General features: G+C 70.0%; 1 protein-coding gene across 1 annotated transcript; it reads left to right on the top strand.

The window, feature by feature from the left end:
* Positions 1 to 636: 636 nt before the first annotated feature.
* On the top strand, positions 637 to 19,365 carry L1CAM (L1 cell adhesion molecule). Its single transcript, XM_054187106.1, is given in 31 exon segments — positions 637 to 692; positions 3,009 to 3,115; positions 3,788 to 3,893; positions 3,978 to 4,165; positions 4,721 to 4,843; positions 5,013 to 5,183; positions 5,761 to 5,872; positions 6,018 to 6,202; positions 7,166 to 7,297; positions 7,813 to 7,956; positions 8,805 to 8,916; positions 9,011 to 9,177; positions 9,831 to 9,990; positions 10,069 to 10,193; positions 10,442 to 10,543; positions 10,862 to 11,059; positions 11,442 to 11,512; positions 12,181 to 12,406; positions 12,875 to 12,993; positions 13,116 to 13,235; positions 13,237 to 13,342; positions 13,829 to 13,951; positions 14,548 to 14,721; positions 15,133 to 15,255; positions 15,682 to 15,846; positions 16,522 to 16,653; positions 17,071 to 17,143; positions 17,455 to 17,466; positions 19,038 to 19,079; positions 19,081 to 19,202; positions 19,205 to 19,365. Coding segments are annotated over 31 exon segments (3,834 nt in total). The 5' UTR covers positions 637 to 642; the 3' UTR covers positions 19,249 to 19,365.
* Positions 19,366 to 23,852: the final 4,487 nt, after the last annotated feature.

Below are 23,852 nucleotides of genomic sequence, written 5' to 3' on the forward strand. Positions count from 1 at the left end.
CCCCCCTCCATCTCCCTGTGTCTGTTTTGGGGGTGCCCCCCGCCCCCCCCCGAGGCGTCCGGGCTGCTGTCTGATGACATCACACCCAGCCCCAGACAGGGGTGATGTCATCAGTGACAAAGCGCGGTGACCTCACGGCGCAGGGGGGGGGAGGGAGCAGATTGGGTGTTTCCGAGTCTGTTTCGGGGGTGTGAGGCCCCCCCCCGCGCCACCCCCCCACCCCCCGATGCCCGAGTCCTCCCAGGGGGGGGGGGTGTGGGGGGGTGTGTGTGTGTTTCCCATCAGCCCCTGGGCGGCTGCCAGGGTCTGACTGCCGGGAAAGGGGTGTCATTATCCCTCCCCCCCTGCTTTGGGAGGGGACCCAGGCGGTCGGGGGGGAGTGGGGGGGCTCCCTCCCTCCTCACAGGGGACCCGGGCGTCTGGGCGGGGGGGGGGGGGATTCCCTCTCCCTTCACAGGGGACTCGGGCGTCCCGGGGGGGCGTTTAACCCCCCCATTAGGGGTCCGGACACCCGCCCCCCCCCCACAACTCCCCGCCCCGGTGGGGGGGACCCAGGCGCCCCCCTCCCCCCCGCGGCGCTGGCTCAGGGTGTGGCCGAGGGGGCGGGGCCTCGCGGCGGTGGGCGGGGCCCGCGCGCGGATTATGTCAGCCCCGCGGCAGCCGCAGCCCCGAGCTGGGAGCGGCGCGAGCAGGTAGGGCCGGGGGTGGAGGGGGGGTCCCGCGGAGGCGGGAATCGGGGGATCCGGGGCTGTTTTGGGGGGGGGGGGGATGTTACCGGGAAGGTGGTGCTGAGGGGAAGGTGCGTCTGCGGGGGTCCCGCGGGGCTGGGCTGAGGGGAGCCGGGGCGGGGTGGTGGTGGGGGGGTGGGGGTCCTGGGCGAGGCGGGAAGCGCGGAGGGGCCGGGGCTGAGGTAAAAGTGGAGCTGTAGGGATGGCGTGAGGTAAAGGTGGGTCTGTAGGGTCTTTATGGGGATGGGATGAGGTAAAGGTGGATCTATAGGATGTCTTTAGGGCTGGGCTGAGGTAAAGGTGGCTCTATAGGGTCTTTATGGGTCTGAGCTGAGGTAAAAGTGGATCTATAGGGTCTCTGTGGGGCTGGGCTGAGGTAAAGCTGGTTCTGTAGTCTGTCTTTGGGGCTGGCCTGAAGTAAAAGTGGTTTTATACGCTCCTTATGGGTCCGGCACTGGGGTAAAGGTGGCTCTGTATGGTGTCTGTGGGGCTGGGCTGAGGTAAAGGTGGCTCTATAGGGTATGTATGGGGCTGGGCTGAGGTAAAAGTGGCCCTATAGGGTCTCTATAGAGCCGGGCTGAGGCGAAGGTGGTTCTATGGCGTATCTATACGGGGCTGGGGCTCTGCGGGGAGGGGGCTCTGGGGTCCTCCCCAGGGCGGGAAGTGTGGAGGGGCTGGGGCTGAGGTAAAGGTGGCTCTATAGGGTCTCCGTGGGGCTGGGCTGAGGCAAAGGTGGCTCTATAGGTTCTCCATGGGGCTGGGCTGAGGCAGTGGGGTGTCTGTGGGACTCTGCTGTGGGCTCTATAGGTTCTCTGTAGGGCCAGGGAGCTCTGCTGGGGGCTCTATAGGGTCCCCATGACGTCTTTATGGGGCTGAGGGGATCTGTAGGGTCTCTAAGGGGGGTCCCTATGTGGATAGGGGGCTCAGATGGGGGGCTCTATAGGGTCCTTAAGAGGCCAGGGAGATCTGTCGGGGGGCTCTATAGGTTCTCCGCGGGGTCTCTATGGGGACACGGAGCTCTGTTGGGGGCTCTATAGGGTTTCCGTGGGGTCTCTATGGGGCTGGGGGGCTCTATAGGATCTCCATGGGGTCTCTAAGAGGCCAGGGAGCTCTGGGGGGGGCTCTATAGGGTCTCCATATGGTCTCTGTGGGGCCAGGGAGCTCGCGGGGGGGAGGCTCTATAGGGTCTCCATGGGGTCTCCATGGGGACAGGGAGCTCGGAGAGGGCTCCGTAGGGTCTCCATAGGGTCTCCATGGGGTCTCTATGGGGATAGGGAGCTCGGGCGGGGCTCTACAGGGTCCCTATAGGATCCCGGCCCGCGTCCAACAGATGGGTGGGGCCGGCGGGGGGGGGGGAATGGGCCCGTGTGCGGGGCGGGGGGGGACGACACACACGATGTAACTGGCCCCGACGGCTCCCCACGGCCTCGTCACCCCGCGGCCGCCCCCCGCCGCCGTGACGGCTCCGGTGGGGCGGGGGGGGCCCGGACGCCCGGGTCCCTTGGAGGGAGGGGTCGCCGGACGCCTGGGTCCCTTAGGGGGGGTTGGGTGGCCCGGACGCCTGGGTCCCGTCTCGGGTAGAGGGGGGGGTGGGGTGCCGGTCCCCCCCCCCCCCCCCGGTCATTTCCCTACAGGTGCCACGGGCCCGCCCCTCCCCCCACTTGCAGCACCCGGACGCCTGGGTCCATTTTGGGGGGGGGGGGGGGGGCAGGGAGGGGCCCGGACGCCTGGGTCCCTTTCTGTGGGAGGTTGGGGGGGGTCATCGCCCGGTCCCTCCCAGCCCCACCCCCAGGAATGCGGGGTCAACAAGGGACCCTTGTCCCCGCCGGGGCCGCCCCCGTTTCCGCCCCGAGATGGTGGGGGGGGTAAGGGGGGGGGGCGGGCTCGGGCGGCTGGGTCCCTCCTGCGGGGGGGGCGGGAGCTGTCCGGGACGGCTGGGTGCCCTGTCCAGGGTGCTGAAGGGGAGATGGGGGGGGCGGTTCTCTCGGACGGCTGGGTCCCCTGCGGGGCGGGGGGGAAGGGAGGGGATGGAGCTGGGCGGGGGGGGGGGGGGGGGGGGTCGCTCGGACGCCTGGGTCCCGAGCCAAGGTGACAGGTTCCCTCATTAGCCGTTGCCATGGTAACGGGAGCATCCGGGGGGGGCGGGGGGGAGGGGAGGCTGTGGCCGCCACACAATGGAGATGGAGGGGGGGGCTGTGGGGGGGTCCCGGGCACCTGGATCCCCTCCGCGGGGGGGAAGCTGACACCCTACCTCCCCCCCCACCGTGTACCCCCCGCCAGGCCCCCGCTGCCGCCGGCCCCGGCCATGGCTCTGCCCCGGGGGCTCGGCCTCCTCCTGCTGCTGGCGCTGGGGGGGCCCGGCGCCGCCATCACCATCCCCCCGGAGTGTGAGTGGGGCGGGGGGGGGGGGGTTCCTTGCACGGGACGGGGGGGGCTTGCACGCTGTACGAGGACCTTTTGCACGAGGGCTGCTTGCACAAGGGCCACTTGCACGAGGGCCGCTCGCCCCCCCTGCACGAGGACCCCTCGCACTCTCGCCCCTGCCCTTGCACGAGGACCCCTTGCCCCCCCTTGCCTTGCACGGCTGTTCATGAGGGTCCTGTGACCCCCTGCGCCCGGGGGGAGCCCCCCACTCACTGCTGTATCTCTCCCCTCTCTGCTCCCCCCCGGACGGTGCAGATGGTCTGCACGAGCGTGAGTCTGGGGGGGTCCTGGGTGGTTCTGGGGAGGGGGGTCTTGGGAGGCTTCTGGGCAGTTCTGAGGACCCTGGGGGTCTCTGTGGGGCCTGGGGAGGGTCCCTGGGGTTTCCAGGGGGGTCCCTGAGGTGCCCAGGGTGGTGTCCAGTGTCCTGGAGAGGGTCCCCATGGAGTCTGTTTGGGGTCTGGGGTCCCCAAGTGTCCTTGGGGAGGCTCCTGGGGGCCCTGAGGGGGTTCCTGTGCATCTGGGGGGGGGGGTGTCCTGGGGACCCTATGGGGTGCCTAGGGTGTTGCTGGGGGTGCTGGTGTGTCGCCAGGGCACCCCCTGCACTGACACCCCCACCCCCCCCCCCCCATCTGCAGTCCTGCAGCCCCCCGAGCTGGTGGAGCAGCCCCCGGAGCAGCTCGTTGTCTTCCCCAGCGATGACATCGTCCTCAAGTGCAACGCCACTGGCAACCCCCCCGTCCAGTGAGTGTCCCCCGTGTTCCCCCCGATTTGTCCCCCAACCCCCGCTGTGTCCCCCCCCGGTAACGGTGACGCCCCCACCTGCAGGTACCGCTGGATGCGGGAGGACCAGCCTTTCGTCCCTGAGGAGCACCCGGGGGTGACGGTGGCCCCGGGCCTGGGGACGCTGGTCATCAACGCCAGCCTGGCCGGCCGCCTGCAGGGCCGCTACCGCTGCTTGGCCACCAACGCCCTGGGCACCGCCTTGTCCCTCGAGGCCCGTGTCATCGCCGAGAGTGAGACGGGGACCCCGACACCCCCCCCAGGCACCCCAACACCCTCCACGTACCCGCACGCAGCCTCCGCCCCCTCCTGGGGCCCTCCAAATCCCCTTCCGGTGACCCAAAAGCTGCCCTGGGGTCCCCTAAATCCCCCCAAACCTGCCCTGGAGTACCCTAAATCCTCCCTGAATCCCTCCAAACCTGCCCTGGGGCCCCTTAAATCCCCCCTGAATCCCCCCAAACCTGCCCTGGGTCCCCTAAATCCCCCCTGAATCGACCCAAACCCAACCTGTGGTCACCTAACACCCCAGGGTGTCCCAGAGCCCCCTGGGTGTCCCCTAAATCCCCCCAGAGCCCAGTGGGGGTCCCCTAAAATCCCCCTGGGAGCCCCCAGATCTCCCTATGTCCCCACACACCCCTATTTCCCTGCTACGACCCCTCACTCAGGGCCTGGACGCTGAGGTCCCTGGCTGGTTTGGAGGGGAATCCCCTGGATGTGGGGGATCCCTGGCTGGTTTGGGGGGCCCCCCTGGATACCCGCGCCCCCCCAAACGCTGTTGTGGTCCCCAGACACGCCACAGTGGCCCAAGGAGAAGGTGATGCCGGTGGAGGTGGAGGAGGGGGACCCCGTGGTGCTGCCCTGTGACCCCCCCAAGAGCGCCGTGCCCCCCAAGATCTACTGGCTCAACAGCCGTGAGCAACCGGGGAGGGGCTGGGGGGGGGGGATGTGGCTGATCCTGCACCCCTTGTACGCGGTTCCCCCTGCACCCCCTTCTCCCCTCACACCTGGGGGGGGCTGGGGGTAGCGGGGACCCCCTGACACCCCCCCCTGTGTGTGTGTTGTCCCGCCCACCCCCCCCAGGCATCGTGCACATCGCGCAGGACGCCCGAGTGAGCATGGGGCAGGACGGGTTCCTCTACTTCGCCAACGCGCTGGTGGGCGACAGCCACCCCGACTACATCTGCCACGCTCACTACCTGGGGCCCCGCACCATCATCCAGAAGGAGCCCCTCGACCTCCGCGTCGCCCCCAGTGCGTGGGGAGGGGGGGGGGAACCGGGACCCCGAACTTCCCCCCTGAGACCCCCAGAGTTGCCCCCAGAACCCAGCTCCCCTCGGGACCCTCTAACCCCCCAGATTCACTTCTGTGGGAGCCCCCCAAATCACTTTTACTCTAGGGTAACCCCACCTTAAAATCCCCTCTAAAACCCTCCTACACCCCCCCAGCACCCATAAAACTGCCTCACACAGCTGAAGCCCCCCCCCAAACCGTGGGGACACCCCAGATAGGACCCCACTCCCCCTCTCAAGCTGCCCTGCCCTGGGGTCCTCCCTCAAAAAGCCCCCTGGAGACCCCCACTCTGGTCTGGGGAGGGTGTCTCGGGGATCCTTTTGTGTATTAGGGGGTCCTTGGGAGTATGAGGGGAGCTATTGGGGGGTCCCTTGGTGAATGGGGGGGGTCATTTGGGCTCATGAGGGGGGCTGTTGGTGTATGGAGGATCCCTGAGGCTTGGGGGGCGGTGTCTCCTGGTGCATGGGGGGTGCTCAGGAGTATGGGGGGGGCTCTTGAGGTTGCCCCCCCGGCCCTGCTAACCCCTTTTACCCCCCAGGTAACTTGGTGCAGTCCCGCCGTCCCCGGCTGGTGGTACCCCGGGAGCCACAGCCCCCCCATGTCGCCCTGCGGGGGGGCACCCTGGTCCTCGAGTGCATTGCCGAGGGGCTGTGAGTCTGGGCTGGGGGGCGGGAGGTGGGGCTGGGGGTGTCAGGGAGCTCCTGGAGGGTCCCCAGGGTGCTGAGGGAGGGCTGAGGGGGGAAGCTGGGCTCGGGGAGGGTGTCCCGGCCCCCCTCCGGTGACATGGGCCCCCAGCCCCACGCCGACGGTGCGGTGGCAGCGGCTGAATGGGCCCCTGCCGCGGGGCCGGGCCTCGCTGGAGAACTTCAACAAGACGCTGCGGCTGCGAGCGGTGGAGGAGGCGGACGACGGCGAGTACGAGTGCGTGGCCGAGAACAGCCAGGGCCAGGCGCGGCACAGCCACCTCGTCACCGTCGAGGGTAGGGCGTGGGGGGCGCTGGGGGGTGCTGGGGACCCTAGGAGGCACTGGGGTGGGAGCTAAGGGCACTGGGAGACGGTGGGGAGCACTGGGAGACACTGGGAGGCACTGGGGCGGGTGCTGAGGGCACTGGGAGACACCGGGACGCGCTGGGGTAGGTGCTGAGGGCACTGGGGGGCACTAGGATCTGTTGGGGTGGCTACTGGGAATGCTGGGAGGTGCTGGGGGGCTGCTGGGGGCACTGGGAGGCACTGGCGTGGGTGCTGGGGGCACTGGGGTGGGAGCTAGGGGCAACGGGAGGCACTGGGAGACTCTGGGATAGGAGCTGGGGGCACTGGGAGGCACTGGGATCCACTGGGGTGGGCACTGGGAGACGCTGGGGGTTGCTGGGGGCACTGGGAGGCACTGGGATCCACTGGGGTGGGCACTGGGAGACGCTGGGGGTTGCTGGGGGCACTGGGAGGCACTGGGATCCACCGGGGTGGGCACTGGGAGACGCTGGGGGTTGCTGGGGGCACTGGGAGGCACTGGGATCCACCGGGGTGGGCACTGGGAGACGCTGGGGGTTGCTGGGGGCACTGGGAGGCACTGGGATCCACCGGGGTGGGCACTGGGAGACGCTGGGGGTTGCTGGGGGCACTGGGAGGCACTGGGATCCACTGGGGTGGGCACTGGGAGACGCTGGGGGTTGCTGGGGGCACTGGGAGGCACTGGGATCCACTGGGGTGGGCACTGGGAGACGCTGGGGGTTGCTGGGGGCACTGGGAGGCACTGGGATCCACCGGGGTGGGCACTGGGAGACGCTGGGGGCTGCTGGGGGCACTGGGAGGTGCCGGGATTGTGCCTGGGGGCACTGGGATCCGCTGGGGTGAGTGGTGGGAGACACTGGGAGGTGCCGGGGGGGGGGGGAGGGGGCGCGTGGGGGATGGTCCCTGACACCCCCTTCCCCCCCTGCCCCCCCCAGCGGCCCCGTACTGGGTGCGCAGCCCCGAGAGCGGGGTGTTCGGCCCGGGGGAGACGGCACGGCTGGACTGCAGCGTGGAGGGCAAGCCCCGGCCCCGCGTCACCTGGCGCCTCAATGGCGTCCCCATCGAGGGTAGGGGGGCCCCTGGGGGGGGAAAAACAATCCCTGGGGGGGGGAGTGGTTACTGGGGTCCCGGGGGGGGTTGTTGGGGACCCTTGGGGGGCTTGCCAGGGCTGGGTAGTAGCCCTGGAGCTGGGGGTCAGGGTCCCTGGGGTCTCTTGGGGTCCCCAGGACAGTCCAAAGAGGGTGGGGGGGTGAGGGGGGGCAAGTTGGGGTCCCTTGGGAATTATTGGGGTCCCTGGGAGGATTTTGGGTATCTCTGTAAAATATTGGGGTCCCTGAGGGGGGTGTAGGGGTCCCTGGGGAGGCTGTAGGGGTCTCTGGGGGGCGTGAGGGGGCGTGGGGGGGTCCATGGGGAGGCAGCAAGGTCCGGGGGGGGTGGTGGGGGTCCCTGGGGATGGATGGAGGTCCCCAGGGAGGCAGTGGGGGTCCCTGGGGGAGGGGGGTTGGGGTCCGTGGGGGGGTCTGGGGTTCCCCGGGGGGGCGTGGCGGTCCCTGCGGGTGCCCTGACCCCCCCCCCGTTGCAGAGGTGCCGGGGGCCGGCCGGCGGGCGGTGCGGGAGGGGGCCCTGGTGCTGTCCCGCCTGGAGCCCAACGACACGCTGGTGGCCCAGTGTGAGGCCTACAACCGCCACGGGCGACTGCTGGCCAACGCCTTCGTCTACGTCGTGGGTGTGTGGGGGGCTGTGGGGACCCCCCCTTAGCCACCGGGACCCCCCCTTGGCCACCAGGAACTCCCCTTGGCCACCAGGACCCCCCTACGGGCACCCAGATCCGCCCACAGCCCTCTTCTTGCCAAGGGCGTTCCCCCGGGGCAACCGCATCCCTACGGCAACAGGCTGTTCCTGGCAACCGTCCCCATGGCGATGGCATCCCCCGACTGTCCCCGCAGTGACAGTGTCGCCGTGGTGACGGCATCCCCGGTGTGGTGGTGGTGGTCCCCGGCCGCGGATGTGATCCCTGCCGTGACCACATCCCCCCCTTGGCAACCGCATCCCCCCCCTTGGCAACCGCATCCCCCTTAGGAACGACATCCCCCTTAGCAACCGCATCCCCCTTGGCAACCGGGTCTCCCCAGCACCTGCATCCCCCCTAGCAACCATCCCCGGGTGGTACCCTTCCCTGGCAACCCCTTAGCAACCAGCCCCATGGCAACGGTGTCCCCCATAGCAACCAGCCCCATGGCAACAGTGCCCCCCATAGCAACCCCCCATCCATTGCCACAGCAACTGGGCAACAGGCCCCCCCTCCCCTCGCCATCACCATGGCAACCGAGCCTGGAGACGGTTGCTATGGCAACCTGCCTTATCAATGGCAGCTCCCACAGCAACCCTGTTTGGGTAGCTGTTGCCACAGTGACAGCCACCTCTATGGCAACCGGGGGGTACCTGTTGCCATGGCAATGACAACCCGAGCTGCCTCAATGTCCTGGGAAGGGGGTGGGGGAGGTTTGGCGGGGGGTTTGGGGGGCTCGGGGCGGGCGGGTCTGGACACCTCATTCACTGGCCCCCCATCCCCAGAGCTGCCGGTGAAGATCCTGACGCCGGACAAGACGCCGTACGCGGTGGTGGAGAACCGGACGGTCTTCCTGCACTGCCGGACCTTCGGGGCCCCCGCGCCCACCGTCGAGTGGTGAGACACCCCCCGCCCCCAGAGCCCCCACCCCCCTGGCACCCCCAGTGCTGCCCCCCCACCCCCAATGCTTCGTACCCTCCCCCTCGGCCAGGCTGACGCCGGAGCTGGAGCCGGCGCTGCAGGACGACCGGGCCTTCGTCTTCACCAACGGCACCCTGCGGCTGGGCCCGGTGGCGCGGGGGGACGGGGGGGTCTTCACCTGCCAGGCCCACAACCCCCACAGCAACGCCAGCGTCGCCGCCCACCTGGACGTCAAAGGTACCAGGACCCCCAGGGACCCCCCCCCAGCCCTGGCACCCCCAAGGACTGCCCAGGTCACTTGGGACCCCCCCCCCAGGATGCCCCTTATTGCCCTGGGGCACCTTTGGGACCCCTGAATCCCCCTCAGAGCCCCTCGGGGACCCCCTAAATCCTTCCTGGAATCCCTCAGAACCCCACAGGGACTCCCAAAATCCTTCCCAGGAGCTCCCAGAGCTCTCCAGTCTCCTCCAGATCTTTCCCAGGACTCCCCAGAGCCTCCCAGGGACCCCTCAGTCCTTCCTGGGCTCCACCAGAGTCTTCTTGGGATGCCCCCCAACCTCTCCTGTGCCCCCCAAATCCTTCCTGAGGCACCTACATCCTTCCTGAGACTGGCCCAGAGACCCTCTGGGGCCCCCCCAGGTCTTTCCTGGGACCCCCAAGAGCCTCCAGGGCCCCCCAAATCCTTCCTAGGATCCTCCAGCCCCCCCCCAAGTCTCTTCTGGGATCCCCTAGAGCCCTGTAGAACCCCCCAAATCCTTTCTGGGACCCCCCCTGTGCTCCCCCAATCCTTCCTGAGACTGCTATATGGATCTGGGACCCTCAGAGCTCCTTCAGGTTCCCCCCCTGCCCCGTGTGTGTGTGTCCCATTAACCCTGTGCCACCCCCGCCAGCGGCGACGCGGATCGAGGTGCCCCCCCAGAGCACGACGGCGAAGAAGGGGGAGACGGTCACCTTCCGCTGCGTGGCCGCCTTCGACCCCGGGCTGGCCCCCCGCGGCCTCGAGTGGCGCCGGGACGGGCAGCTGCTGCGCGAGACGGCCGATAGCGACAAGTGAGGGGGCTGGGGAGGGGTCAAGAGGGTCCCACGGACCCCCCGGGGGTGGCCAACAACCCCCCCACCTCCCCGCAGGTACTCGCTGAGCGGGGACACGCTGACGGTGGCTGGGGTGGACTATGGTGACCAGGGGACCTTCTCCTGCCGCGCCTGGACCCTCCTGGACGCCGTCGAGGCCGAGGCGCAGCTCCGCGTCGTGGGTGAGACCCCCCCCACCGCCCTCACCAACACCCCTGGCGGAGGGGGGGCACGGGACGCTGCTGCGGGGTCTGCCCTGGTTCTGTCCCCGTTAGCCCCGGTTCTGCCCCAGCTCTGCCTCTGTTACCCCAGTTCTGCCCCAGTTCTGCCCCCGTCACCCCAGTTCTCTCCCAGTTTCTCCTGGTTCTCCCCCAGTTCCGCCCCAGTTCCCCCAGTTCTGCCCCCCACTCACTGCCTTGCCCCCCCCCAGGCCGGCCGGGCCCCGTGCGGGAGCTGCAGGTGCTGGAGGTGGGCGAGCGCCAGGTCCGGCTCTCCTGGACCCCGGGGGACGAGCACAACAGCCCCGTGGAGAGTAAGGGGGGGACTGGGGGGGGGTGTCTCCGGGGGGAGATGAGGAGGGGGACCTGGGGTGTCTGGGGGGGGGTGCTGTGGGAGGTGGGGAGGTACTGGAAGGGGTGGAGGGGGCTTTAGGGGGTCCTGGGGGGGATTTGGGGTGTCTGGGGGGATTCAGGGTGGTTTTGGGGGGGGTTAAGGTTGTTTTGGGGGGGCTCAGAGGGGTCTCCTTGTGTTCGGGGAGGGCTCTGGGTTGTCGGGGCTGGAGGAGGGCAGAGGTGATGGGGATTTGGGGGTGCTGGGGGGGTTTGAACCCCCCCCTCACCCCCCCCCCCAGAGTTCGTGGTGGAGGAGGAGGAGGGTATCTTCACCCCCGGGCGCTTCGTGGAGCGGCTGACGGTGCCGGGGGGGCAGCCCTGGGCCCCCCTCACCCTCTCACCCTACGGCCGATACCGGTTCCGGGTGCTGGCAGCCAACGCCTACGGCCGGGGGGAGCCCAGCGCCCCCAGCGCCCCCATCTCCACCCCCCCCGCGGGTGAGTGACACCCCCCCCCCCCGGCACCCCAAAACTCCCCTCTCCACACCCCCCCCCCGTGTAAGTGCCCCCATATTCTGACCGGGAACCCGGCAACACCACCCCCCAGTGCCCCATGGCCACCCCCCGGCAGGTAAGTGCCTCCCGGGCGCCCTGGGCACCCCAAAACCCCTCCCCCCCCGCCCAAGCCACCCCCAAAATGCTCCTGTGTACCATGAACCCCCCCCAAAAGGACCCCAAGTGCCCCCACCCCCCGCTATATCCCACATCCAACTGGTACTGACCACCCACGGGGGTTGGGGGGTGTCTCTGAGCCCCCCCCCCCCCAGAGGGTCTGTGGATATTTGGGGGGGTCTCTGAGCATCATTCCCCCCCCCACCAGCCCCTGAACGCAATCCTGGGGGGGTCAAGGGTGAAGGCAACGAGACCAACAACCTGGTCATCACCTGGCAGGTACCGGGGACCCAGGCGTCGGGGGGGGGGCTTCTGGGGGGGGCGGGACTAGGGGGACCCCAGTGGGGGTCTGGGGGGATCGGGGCCGGGGGGGGGCTGGACCAGGTTGGGGAGGGGTGGGTTTGGGGGGGGGCTCCGGGGATCTCAGGGAAGACTTGGGGGGCTCTGGGGCGCATGGGGTGGGCTCGAGGTAGGTTTGGGGGGCTCGGGGCAGTTTTTTTGGGGGGGTTCCTTCAGTTTGGGGGGGGGTCAGAGGGCCCCAGAGTAGGTTGGGGGGGGGGGTTCCTCTGTCTCGGGGAAGGGCCAGGTTCTGGGGGACGTGGGGCAGGTTTGGGGGGGATTGGGGGGATTCCCTGTGGCTTGGGGTGGGTTTGGGGGGCTCGGGGAAGACTTGGGGGGCTCTGGGGTGTGTGGGGTGGGCTTGGGGCAGATTTTGGGGGGGGGGGTGTCCCTTCAGTTTGGGGGGGTCAGAGTCAGAGCAGGTTGGGGGGGGGCTCCTCTGTCTCAGGCCAGGTTCTGGGGGACGTGAGGCAGGTTTGGGGGGGGTCTCTCTATCCTGGGGGAGGTCTGCGGAGCTCGAGGGGGTCCCCCCCGTTTTGGGGGTGCCGTGGGGGTGGGTTTGGGGGTCCGGGGGGGGTGGGGGGGTGTCGCTGAGGCCCTGCCTGCAGCCGCTGGCGCCGGGGGAGTGGAACGCGGCCGAGGTGCGGTACCGGGTGCAATGGCGGGGGCTGGAGCCGGCGCTGGGCCGTTGGCACGAGGAGACGGTGGGGGCCCCCCCCGTCGTGGTGGGGGGCACCCCCACTTTCAGCCCCTACGAGATCCGGGTGCAGGCAGTCAACAGCGCCGGGAAGGGGCCTGACCCCCCCGTCGTCATCGGCTACTCGGGAGAGGACCGTGAGTCGGGACCCCCCCACCAGGCCCCCCTCTGTACTGGGTGGGGGGCAGAGAGACCCTCGGGGGGGGGCGGACACCCTCAATCTGGGGGTGCTGGAGGCTCACAATAGAGGAGGACCCCAAATTTGGGGGTGCCAAGACCCCAAGGTGGGGGGTCCCCAATTCTGGGGGTGCTGGGAAACACCAAGGTGGGGACGCCCCAAATCTGGGGACGGTGGGAGAGCCCGAGGTGGGGGGGGGGGGGGGGGCAAATTTGGGGGTGCTGGGAGACGCCAAGGTGGGGGTCCCCAATTCTGGGGGTGGAGAAACCCTGGGGAAGGGGGTGAGTCTCAGATCGGGGGGTGCCGAGAGACCCCGGGGGAAGGCGACCCCCTCCAAATCCAGGCCGAGAAGAGTCGGGGGGGGGCGTCAGATGTGGGGGTGCATTTTGGGGGTTCACACTGCTGTTGTCCGTCCCCCCCCCCCCAGTGCCGCTGGTGTACCCCGAAAACGTGGGGGTGGAGATCCTCAACAGCACCAGCGTGAGGGTGCGCTGGAGCCTGGGGGGGGCCCCCCAAGACCTGCGCGGGCACCTCCGTGGATTTCGGGTAAGGGGGGGCGGTGGGGGCTGTGGGGTTTGGGGGGCTGTGGAGTGTTGGGGGTACTGAGGCAGCTTGGGGGGGGGTCCCCGCGGCCTGACGTACCCCCCCCCCCCCCGCCCCCTTTGCAGGTGCTGTACTGGCGTGAGGGCTGGGTGGGGGAGCGGATGCGCCGGCAGGCCCCCCCCGGCCCCCCCGGGGGGCACCCCGGGGTGCTGACGGTGCCCGGGGAGGCCAGCGGGGTGCTGCTGGGGGGGGCTGCGCCCCTGGAGCCGCTACCGCCTCCAGGTCGTCGTCTTCAACGGGCGGGGGGACGGCCCCCCCAGCGACGAGATCCGCTTCGACACCCCCGAGGGAGGTGAGGACCTCGCGGGGACCCCCCCCTCCCCCAGTCTTGTCCTAGGGACCCCCCCCGGCAACCCCAGCCCTCTGCCGGGGGCCCCTAAAATCCTCTGCCCCCCCCCCCAGCTGCCCCCGAGAGGCCCTAACTCCATCCCAGGGACCCCCAAAATACCCCTGGTGGCCTCCCAAATACTCTTGGGGGGGCCCCCACGTACTCCTTGGTACCCCTAAATACACCCGGAGCCTCCCCACATCCCCCTGGGGACCCCCACATCCCCCTGGGGGACCCCTAAATACCCCTGGGGGACCCCTAAATACCCCTGGAGCCCCCCCCAGACACCCCCGGGGATCCCCCCCCACCCTCCTAGCTCCCCTCTCTCCCCAGCGTGGTTGTCCCCTCTCCCCATTTCGGGGGTCCCTGGGGGGCTCCCCCCAATCCCCGGTGGAGGGGCCCCCCACCTTGGCGGTTTGGGGGTCCCTGACGCTGGTGTCCCCCCCCCAGTGCCGGGCCCCCCCGAGGAGCTGCACGTGGAGCGCGTGAACGAGACCACCCTGGCCCTGGAGTGGAAGCGCCCGCGGCACCCCAACGGCATCCTGACCGGCTTCCTGCTCCAGTACCGCCTGGGTCCGCTACTGGGGGGCACTGGGAGGGACTGGGGGTCACTGGGGGTCACTGGGGGTCCCTGGGAGGGACTGGGAAGGGGCTCTGGGGGCGCTTAAGGGAGCACCGGGAGCACAAGGTGGGCTCTCGGGGTGCTGGGAGGGGGGACTGGGAGCGCTGGGAGGGGGTACTGGGACTGCCAGGGGGTACTGGGAGCACTGGGGGGTGTTTGGGGAGAAGTTTTGGGGGGGGGGGGTATGTGGGGGGCTGGGGGAGGCTGGGGGAGTGTGGTGGGGGGCACAGGGGAATGTGTGGGGTTTGGGGGGGGCTTTGGAAGGGAATTTGGGGGGGGGGGCGATGTGGGAGTTTGGGGGGTCTGGGGGGTGTTTGAGGGAGGTAGAGGGGTGGGGGGGGGGTTGGGGGTGTCTGTGGGGGGGTGTTTTTGGGGGTGTTTGGGGCGCTGGGGGGGTGTTTGGGGGGGTGTCTGGGGGATTATCTGTGGGGCTGGGGGTGTTGTGGGGCTGGGGGGTGTCCGGGGGGGCGTGTCCAGGGGGATGTCCGGAGGGGGGTGTCCGGAGGGGGGTGTCCGGGGGGGTGTCCGTGCTGAGGCCGCCCCGCAGAGAGCGCTCCGGAGGGGGCGCTGCCGGACGAGATCTCCTTCCCCGCCGGGACCCGCAACGCCTCCCTGGGGCGGCTGCAGCCCCGCGCCCGCTACCGCCTGGCGCTGCGGGCGATCACCGGCCCCGGCCCCGGCCCCGCGCTGCTGCGCCTCGGCAGCCTCCTGCCCGAGCCCGGTGGGTATCGGGGGGGGGCGTCCCGGGGGCTGCGAGACCACCGGGGTAGCCCCGAAATAGCCTGGGGGGGGGGGGGGGGGCGGCATCAGACCCCCCAGGCGGGTCTTGTAGACACCCCCCTTCCCCGGGGGGCCCTGAAACACCCAGGGTAGCCCCGAAACTACCGGGGGGGGGACGACGACGGACACATGAGACCCCCCAGGTGGGCATCGCTCCCCCCCCACCATGAGGGACCCTGAGGCACCCGCGGGGAGGGGGCCCAAAATGCTGATCCTGGGGATGCTCCCTTCTCGGGGCGGGGGGGGAGCCCAACACCACCCTTCCCACCACTCTGGGGCGGGGGGGACACGACACATGGGGGTCTGGGGAAGGTGGAGGGCCCTCCCCATTTTTGCTGACCCCCCCCCGCAGTGCTGCCGGTGCTGGGGAGCGTGGAGGTGGGGGAGGTGGGGGAGGACTTCACCGTCCTGCACTGGACCCTCGCCCACCCCCAGGCCAACATCGAGTTCGAGGTCCAGTACATGAGCAAAACCAGTAAGGGGGGGACTGGGGGGCGTAGGGGGGGGGGGGTCCCGTATGGGGTTTGGGGGCTCCTGGGAGGAGGGGGTGGGGGGGAAGGGTGTCCTGTGTGGGGCTTGGGGGGGGGGGTGCCTGGGTAAAGGGGAGGTGGGTTTTGGGGGGGCTCCTTGGGTGATGGGGGGGGCGTGGTTGGGGAATGGGGGGTGAGGACGGGTTCCAGGGAGGGGGGGATTTGGGGGGGGTCCCGCAGGGGATCTGGGGGGGGGGGGGGGTGTCCCACTGGAGACTTGGGGGAGCCTCTGGGTCCATTTTGGGGGGGAAACGGGGCTCAGGACGTCCCAGGAAAAGAGGGAGTGCGGGGTGCGGGGGCTGTGGGGTGGGGGGGCATGGGGGTCTCCCCGCTGTCTGTGACCCACCCCCCCGTCCTCCCCCCACCCCCAGCGGAGGAGTCCTGGCGCATGTCGGGCCGCGCCAACTCCTCGCTGGGGCTCTACCGCCTGGGGGACCTGCGCCCCGGCACCTCCTACCGCGTCCAGTTCGTGGGGCGCAACCACTCGGGGGACCCCGTGGCCTTCTGGGAGAGCGTGGTACAGACCAACGGCACCTGTGAGTCCCCCCCGGGGCCCCCCCGCACCCCCTGGGAACCCCCCCCCGCCTGCTCGCAGGACCCTCAAACGTACTTTCCTCCCGTGGGCAGCCTCGAAACCGCCGCCGCTGCAGTGGGGACACACAAAACCGCTTTTTTCCACCCAAGAGGAGCCCTAAATCCCCTCTGCCTGTGTCACAGCCCCCCAAAACCTCCTTTTCCCCCTGGGGGGGGACCCCTAAAACCCCTCTGGCTGTGTCAGAACCCCCCCGAACTCCCTTTTCCCCCTGGAACTCCCTTTTTCCCCTGGGGAGACCCCTAAAATCCCTCCATCCATATCAGACCCCCCCCAAAACCTTTTCTCCTCTGGGGGGGGACCCCTAAAACCCCTCTGGCTGCATCGGAGCCCCCCGAACCCCCCTTTTCTCCCCTGGGGGGGCTCCTAAAACCCCTGGGGGCTGTGTTAGTGCCCCCTTTTCCCTTCCGGGGGGGGCCACCCCAAAACTTCTCCAGCTCCATCAGAGCCCCCTGACTCCCCCCGTTTTCCCCGTGGGGACCCCTGAAGCCATGTTTTGTGCATGGGAAACCCCCCAAAACTGTTCTCTCGGGGGGGGGGGGGGGTGTGGGGGTGTGTTCCCAAAGTGACACCCCTACCCCCATTTCGTGCCCCCTCCCCCCCCCCCCCCCAACCCAAGTTCTGCCGAGCCCCGCGGGCGGCTTCGCCACCGAGGGCTGGTTCATCGGCTTCGTCAGCGCCGTGGTGCTGCTGCTCCTCCTCCTCCTCATCCTCTGCTTCATCAAGCGCAGCAAGGGGGGCAAGTATTCGGGTGAGCCCCCCCCCCCCCCTCCGGACCCCCCCCGCCACAAGCCCCCACCCCCTGGGGCCCTTGGGACCCCGCAGACTCCCCTGGGGCAACCTCTAGGGTTTCCTTGAGGTTTTTTTTGGGGGGGGTCCCTAAGTTATTGGGGGGGGGGGGGTGTGTCTCCAAGGCTTGGGGGGGGTCCCTCTAATTTGTGGGAGGGGTCGGGGGGGGGGTCCCCAAGGCTGGGGGGGGTGGGCAGAATTTCTGGGAAGGGTCAGTGGGAGCTTGGGGGGGAGGGGGGGGAACGGATGGACACACATGGGGAGGGCTCCGAGGTTTTGGGGGGGGGGGGGTTGCCCAAGGCTTGAGGGAGTCCGTGGGGGTCCCGGCCCCCCCCAGGCGGAGCCGTGCCCCCCCCCGAGCCGAGCCGTGCCCCCCCAGTGAAGGACAAGGAGGACACGCAGGTGGACTCGGAGGCCCGGCCCATGAAGGACGAGACCTTCGGGGAGTACAGGTGAGGGGCGGGGCCTCGTGGGGCGGGGCCGGGGGCGGGGCCTCGAAAGGGTGTGGCGTCGAGGGGCGGGGCCTGTGCGAAAGGGGCGGGGCTTGTCGCGGTGGGCGGGGCCAGAGCTGCTGGGGCACCCTCTGCTGCGCCCGGCCCCGCTGCCCCCTCCTCTGCCTAATTGCCCCCCCGGATCCCTAATTACCCCCCCCCCGAATTGCTCCCCACCCCCCCTTAATCGCTCTCCTCCTCGTTAATTGCCCCCCGCCCGCTTTTGCCCCCCCCGACGCTCTGTCTCTCCCCGCTGCTGCCTTGGCTCTCAGGTCCCTGGAGAGGTAAGGGGGGGGCCTGGGGGGCGGGGGCTGGCTGGGGCCGTGGGGGGGTCACCATGCCCCTGGGGGGGGGGGTCCCACACCCCTGGGGGGGCTGCCGGATGCCTGGGTCCCTCAGTGGGGTGGGGGGGGGTGCGGGCTGTTGGACGGGGGGTAGTCCTCGTGCTGGGGGGGGGGTCCTTGTGCATGCGTGTCATTGTCATCCCCCCCCCCCGGCAGCGGCCCCTCGCATGGCCTTGTGCTCCCCCCCCTCCCCGGCGCCCCCGTCCTGCGTCCCCCGGTGGGGGGTGGGGGCAGTGGGGTGATGGTGACAGTGGCAATGGGGGGTGGTGGCCATGGGGTGGTTGGTGGCAACAGTGGCAATGGGGGGGGCGACACTGGGGGTGGCGGCAAGGGGGGGCCATGGTGATAACCGGGGGGGGTGTGTGTGGGGTTGATAGTGGTGATGGTGGCACTGGGGTGACGATGGTGGCAATGGGGACGGTGGCGATGGGTAGTGGTGGGGATGGTGGTGGGGATGGGGTTGTTGGTGGCACTGGGGTTGGTGCTGGTGGCGCTGGGGGTGCTGGTGGCACTGGGGTTGGTGTTGGTTGGTGGTGATGGGGGTGTTGGTGTCACTGGGGTTGGTGTTGGTGTCACTGAGGTTGTTGGTGGCACTGGGGTTGGTGGTTGGTGGCACTGGGGTTGGTGTTGGTGTCACTGGGGTGTTGGTGGCACTGGGGTTGGTGTTGGTGTCACTGGGGGTGTTGGTGGTGATGGGGTTGGTGTTGGTGGTGATGGGGGTGTGTTGGGCACTGGGGTTGGTGTTGGTGGCGCTGGGGGTGTTGGTGGCACTGGGGTTGGTGTTGGTGGCACTGGGGTTGGTGTTGGTGGCACTGGGGGTGTTGTGGCACTGGGGTTGGTGTTGGTGGTGCCGGGGGTGTTGGTGGCACTGGGTTGGTGTTGGTGTCACTGGGGTTGGTGTTGGTGGTGCCGGGGGTGTTGGTGGCACTGGGGTTGGTGTTGGTGGCGCTGGGGGTGTTGGTGTCACTGGGGGTGTTGGTGTCACTGGGGTTGGTGTTGGTGTCACTGGGGGTGTTGGTGGCGCTGGGGTTGGTGTTGGTGGCGCTGGGGGTGTTGGTGTCACTGGGGGTGTTGGTGGCACTGGGGTTGGTGTTGGTGTCACTGGGGGTGTTGGTGTCACTGGGGTTGGTGTTGGTGGCGCTGGGGGTGTTGGTGTCACTGGGGGTGTTGGTGCACTGGGGTTGGTGTTGGTGGTGATGGGGGTGTTGGTGTCACTGGGGGTGGTGTTGGTGTCACTGGGGGTGTTGGTGGCGCTGGGGTTGGTGTTGGTGGCGCTGGGGGTGTTGGTGTCACTGGGGGTGTTGGTGCACTGGGGTTGGTGTTGTGTCACTGGGGTGTTGGTGGCGCTGGGGTTGGTGTTGGTGGCGCTGGGGTGTTGGTGTCACTGGGTTGGTGTTGGTGTCACTGGGGGTGTTGGTGGCACTGGGGTTGGTGTTGGTGTCACTGGGGGTGTTGGTGGCACTGGGGTTGGCGGTGGTGGCGCCGGGGTTGGTGACGCGGGGGTGTCGCAGCGACGGCGAGGAGAAGGCCTCGGGCAGCTCGGGGCGGTCGCTGGGGACGGCTGGGGGCGGCGCTGGGCAGTGACGACAGCCTGGCCGGCTACGGGGGCAGCGCCGACGTCCAGTTCAACGAGGACGGATCCTTCATCGGCCAGTACAGCGGGGCCCGCGCAACGCCAGCTCCGGCCCCGCCAGCCCCGCCGCCCCCGCCCCCCTCGACTGAAGAGCTGGGGGGGGGACACACACGGCCATGGGGACCCCCCCACGCCGCCATGGGGACGCTCCCGTGGCCGTGGGCCACCGCCGTGGAGTCCCCCCTGGACCTGGGGACCCTCTTACAGCAAAGCGAGAGTCCCCATGGCACTGGGGACCCCCCCCATGGCACTGGGGACCCCCCCATGGCACTGGGGGAGCCCCCATGGCACTGGGGACCCCCCCATGGCAAAACGGGAGTCCTGAATGGCATGGAGACACCCCCCCCCCCCCATGGCATTGAGAGACCCCCCCCCACCCCACGGCAAAATGAGCCCCCCCCCCCCCCCCAGCACTGGGGATTCCCCCCCCAAGCCCAAGGGGACCCCCCAGAGCCACCCCCCCCCCCACAGCCAAAAGGACCCCAACCACCTCCTTCCCCGCCCCCCCCATTCAAGGGGCCCCCCCCCAACACTCCCCTCCACTGCCAAAGGGGGGACCCCGAAGTGCCCCCCCCCACCACATCCCTGTGCCATGGGGGGGGGGGGCGGGGGGGGCGCCCCCCCAAAACACCCCTCACAACGGGGGGGGGGGGAGGGCGGGGACCCCCGTTGGACTTAGCCAAAAAAATAAGGGCCCCCCCCCCCCCCCCTCCCCTGTCCTGGCCGGGGGGGGGTCAGATGCCTGGGTTCTTTTTAGACCAAATTGGGGGGGGGGGGGGGAATTTGTCCCCCCCCCGATTTCAGGCCCCCCCCCCCCCCCCCCCCCATAACCCTTCAGGGCCCCCGGGGGTGGGGGTGGGGGGGCCACAACATGCCTCCCCCCTCCCCCCAAAAAAAATCTCTGAATGCATCTCACGGCGCGGCCTTGGCAACTCTCACACGAGCCGATGGCCCCCCCCCTCCCCGCGGGGGGGGTCCGCACCCCCAAACCGTCCCCCCAGTAACCCCCGGCCCCCCCCCCGCGGAGGGGGTCTGCACCCCCCCCAAATCCCCCTGTGTCCCCCCCCGGGGTGTTTCCCCCCCTCCCCCGTGCGCTGGTGTCGTAGCTGCGTTAGTGTCCCCCCCCCCCCCGGTGTGTGCCATGCCCTCCCCCCCCCCCCCGTGTCCCCCCCGTGTATGCCCCCCCCCCCCCCCAAAAAAAAAACTTTGGGAAAAGATGTGGAAAAGGCCTCAAATGCCTCAAAGCGTCAGCCGAGCCCCCTCCCACCCCTCGTGCCCCCCCCCATACTGTACAGCCCCCCCCCCAACCCCCCTTGTACAAAAACTGCCAAAACCGAATTGAGATTAAAAAAAAAAAAAAAAGCCGAAAAAAAGGAAAAAAAAAAAAGGGGGGGACCCCCCCCAACCCCCCCCCAAGGCCTAAATAAAGGAGGAACCTGCCGGGAGGCGGCTGCTCTGTGGGGGGGGCTATAGGGGCTGGGGGGGGTTATGGGGGGGCCATAGGGGCTGGGGGGCTATAGGGGCTGGGGGTGTTGTGGGGGGGCTATAAGGGCTGGGGGGAGTTATGGGGGGGCTATAGAGGCCAGGGGGCTATAGGGGCTGGGGGGGGTTATGGGGGGCTATAGGGGCCCTGGTGGGGGGCTATAGGGGTCTATAGATGCCCTGTAGAGAACCCTGGGGGGGGTGTCTATAGGGGTCTATAGCGATAGAGGCCCTGCCCTATAGAGACCTTGGTGGGGCTATAGGTGACCGGGGGGGGGGGGGGCTATAGGGGTCTATAGATGCCCTATAGAGGCCCTGGGGGGCTGGGGGGGGTTGTATATAGGGGGCTATAGAGGACCTGGGGGAGCCTATAGGAGGCTATAGGGCGCCTGGGGGGCTGGGGGGGGGTCTATAGGGGGCTGTAGAGGGCCTGGGGGAGCCCATAGGGGGCTATAGGGGCCCTGGGGGGCTGGGGGGGGTCTATAGGGGGCTGTAGAGGGCCTGGGGGAGCCCATAGGGGGCTATAGGCGCCCTGGGGGAGTCTATAGGGGACTATAGGGGCCCTGGGGGGCTGGGGGGGGTCTATAGGGTCCTGGGGGGGTCTATAGGGGGCTGTAGGGGTCCTGGGGGGGGTCTATAGGGCCCCATACGGCCTCTATAGGGGGCGGGAGGGGCCGCGGGGGGCGGGGGCGTGGCCCCGCGCGGGGGGGGCGTGGCCAGTCCCGGCCCCTCCCTCCGGCGCGAGCCGCCACCCGCCGCCGCCGCCGCCGCGCGCGGCCGGAACCGGCCCGAACCGGCCCGAACCGGAACCGGAACCGTCCCGAAGCGGCCGCGGCCGGCCCGAACCGGAACCGGAACCGGAGAGCCGGAACCGGGCGGCGCCGCTGCCGCCGCCGCCGGCCCCGCCGGACCCTCCCGCCGCCATGGGGGCCGGGGGGGGCCGGGGGGGCCGCTGCCGCCCCCCGGAGCGCGGGGGCGCGGGGCTGAGGCCGGGGGGGGGGACGGGCCGGGACGGGCCGGGCCGGGACCGGGGAGGGGGGGCCCCCGCCATGGGCTGCAACATGTGCGTGGTGCAGAAACCGGAGGAGCAGCACCGGGTGATGCTGCAGGTACCGGCGGGGGGTGTAGAGGGGCTATAGGGCCGGGGGGGGCGGTAACGGGGCTGTAGAGACCGCTAACGGGGCTATAGGGGCGGGGGGGGGGCGGTAACGGGGCTCTATAGGGGGTGTAGGGGCCGGTGTCAGGGGCTGTAGGGGCGGGGGGCGGGTACCGGAGGTCTATAGGGCTATAGGGCGGGAGGGGGGCGGGTAACAGGGCTATAGGGGCCGGGGGGGGGCGATAACGGGGGTCTGTAGGGCTATAGGGGCGGTAACGGGGCTATAGGGACGAAGGGGGGGTATAGGGGCGGGGGGGCGGGTAATCGGGGTCTGTAGGGGGTGCAGGAACAGGTGACAGGGCTATAGGGGCGGGGGGGCGGGTAACGGGGCTATAAGGGCCGGGGGGGGCCATAACGGGGGTCTGTAGGGCTATAGGGGCCGGGGGGGGTCCGGTGACGGGGCTATAGGGGTGTAGGAACAGGTGTCAGGGGCTATAGGGGCGGGGGGGGCGGGTAACGGGGGTCTGTAGGGCTATAGGGGCCGCGGGGGGGGCCGATAACGGGGGTCTATAGGACTATAGGGGCGGTAACGGGGGCTATAGGGACAAAGGGGGGGGTATAGGGGCGGGGGGGCGGGTAATCGGGGGCTATAGGGCGGGGGTGCAGGCAGTGGGGGGCTATAGGGGGTGCAGGGACAGATAACGGGGGGGCTATAGGGGCGTGGCGGCAGGCGGGGGGGGGTCTATGGGGGTGCAGGGACAGGTAACGGGCTATAGGGGGCGGGCGGGGGGTCTATAGGGGGTGTAGGGAGAGAGAATGGGGGCTGTAGGGGCCGGGGGGGGGGACACAAGTCACGAGGGGCATAGGGGCAGGTAAGGGGGGGGGGGACAGGTGTGGGGTGGGGGCCATAGGGGGTGTAGGGAGAGATAACGGGGCTATAGGGGGTCTGGGGACAGGTAACGGGGGCCATAGGGGCGCGGGGACAGGCAGTGGGGTCTATAGGGGCGTGGGGAAGGGAAGCTATAGGGCTATGGGGCCAGGTAAGGGGGGGCTATAGGGCCGGGGGGGTGGGTATCAGGGGCTTATATAGGGGGTGTGGGGACGGGGAGTGGGGCTATAGGGGTGTGGTGACAGGCGGTGGGGGTCTGTGGGGGGTGTGGGGACAGATCGGGGGGTCTATAGGGGTGCAGGGACGGGTGGGGGGCTATAGGGGGGCGGGCAGTGGGGGGCTATAGGGGGTGAGCAGTGGGGGGCTATAGGGGGCGGGCAGTGGGGGGCTATAGGGGGTGAGCAGTGGGGGGCTATAGGGGGCGCAGGGACAGGGAATGGGGGCTTTGGAGGGGTGGGGATGGGCGACGGGGGCTGTGGGACGTATAGGGACATATGGGGGGGGGCTATAGGGGTGCGGGGGGGTGTAACGGGCTGTGGGGGTATAGGGACAGGTCCCTATAGGGGGTGCAGGGGCAGATGGGGGGGGCTATAGGGGCGGGGGATGTGGGGTGGGAGTGCAGGCGGTGGGTCTGCGGGGGGGGGGTGGATAATGGGCTCTATAGGGGCGGGGCGGGGCTGGCAGGGTCTGTAGGGCCGGGGGGGGTCCTGGGGGGGGGGGGGTTGGGTGGAGGGGGGGGGTCGTCTCCATCCTCCCGCCCCCGCCCACCTCCCCGTCGGTTTCCATGGCAACCGTTGCGCGGTTTCCGGGCGAGAAGCAGACAATGGCGGGGGGGGGGGGATTCCGGGGGGGGGGGTGTGTGTGTGATGGGCGTCGGGGGGGGGGGGGGGCGGGGAGCGCCATTTTGGGGGTCGGGGGTGGGGGGGGGGGGCATCTGGGAGGGATCCACAGGGGAGGCGGGGGGGGGGGTGAGCAGGGACTTTGGGGACACCCTGGGGGGGTGCCCTGACCCCCCCCCCCCGCCCCCCCGCCCCCCAGGTGAGCGGGAAGGAGGGTCCGCGGCGGGGGCCGGAGCCGGGCCGGGGGGGGCCGCGGGGGGGGCCGAAGGAGCCGCTGGTGCTGCAGGTGCTGCGCCGCAGCCCCCGGGGCCGCCCCCCCGCCGGCGGGTCCCCCCCGCTGGGAGCCGCCGCCCCCCCGCACCCGTGGGGGGGGGCCGGGCCCCCCCC

Source organism: Rissa tridactyla (assembly GCF_028500815.1).
Source record: "Rissa tridactyla isolate bRisTri1 chromosome 24 unlocalized genomic scaffold, bRisTri1.patW.cur.20221130 SUPER_24_unloc_1, whole genome shotgun sequence".
NCBI classification, from domain to species: Eukaryota; Metazoa; Chordata; class Aves; order Charadriiformes; family Laridae; genus Rissa; species Rissa tridactyla.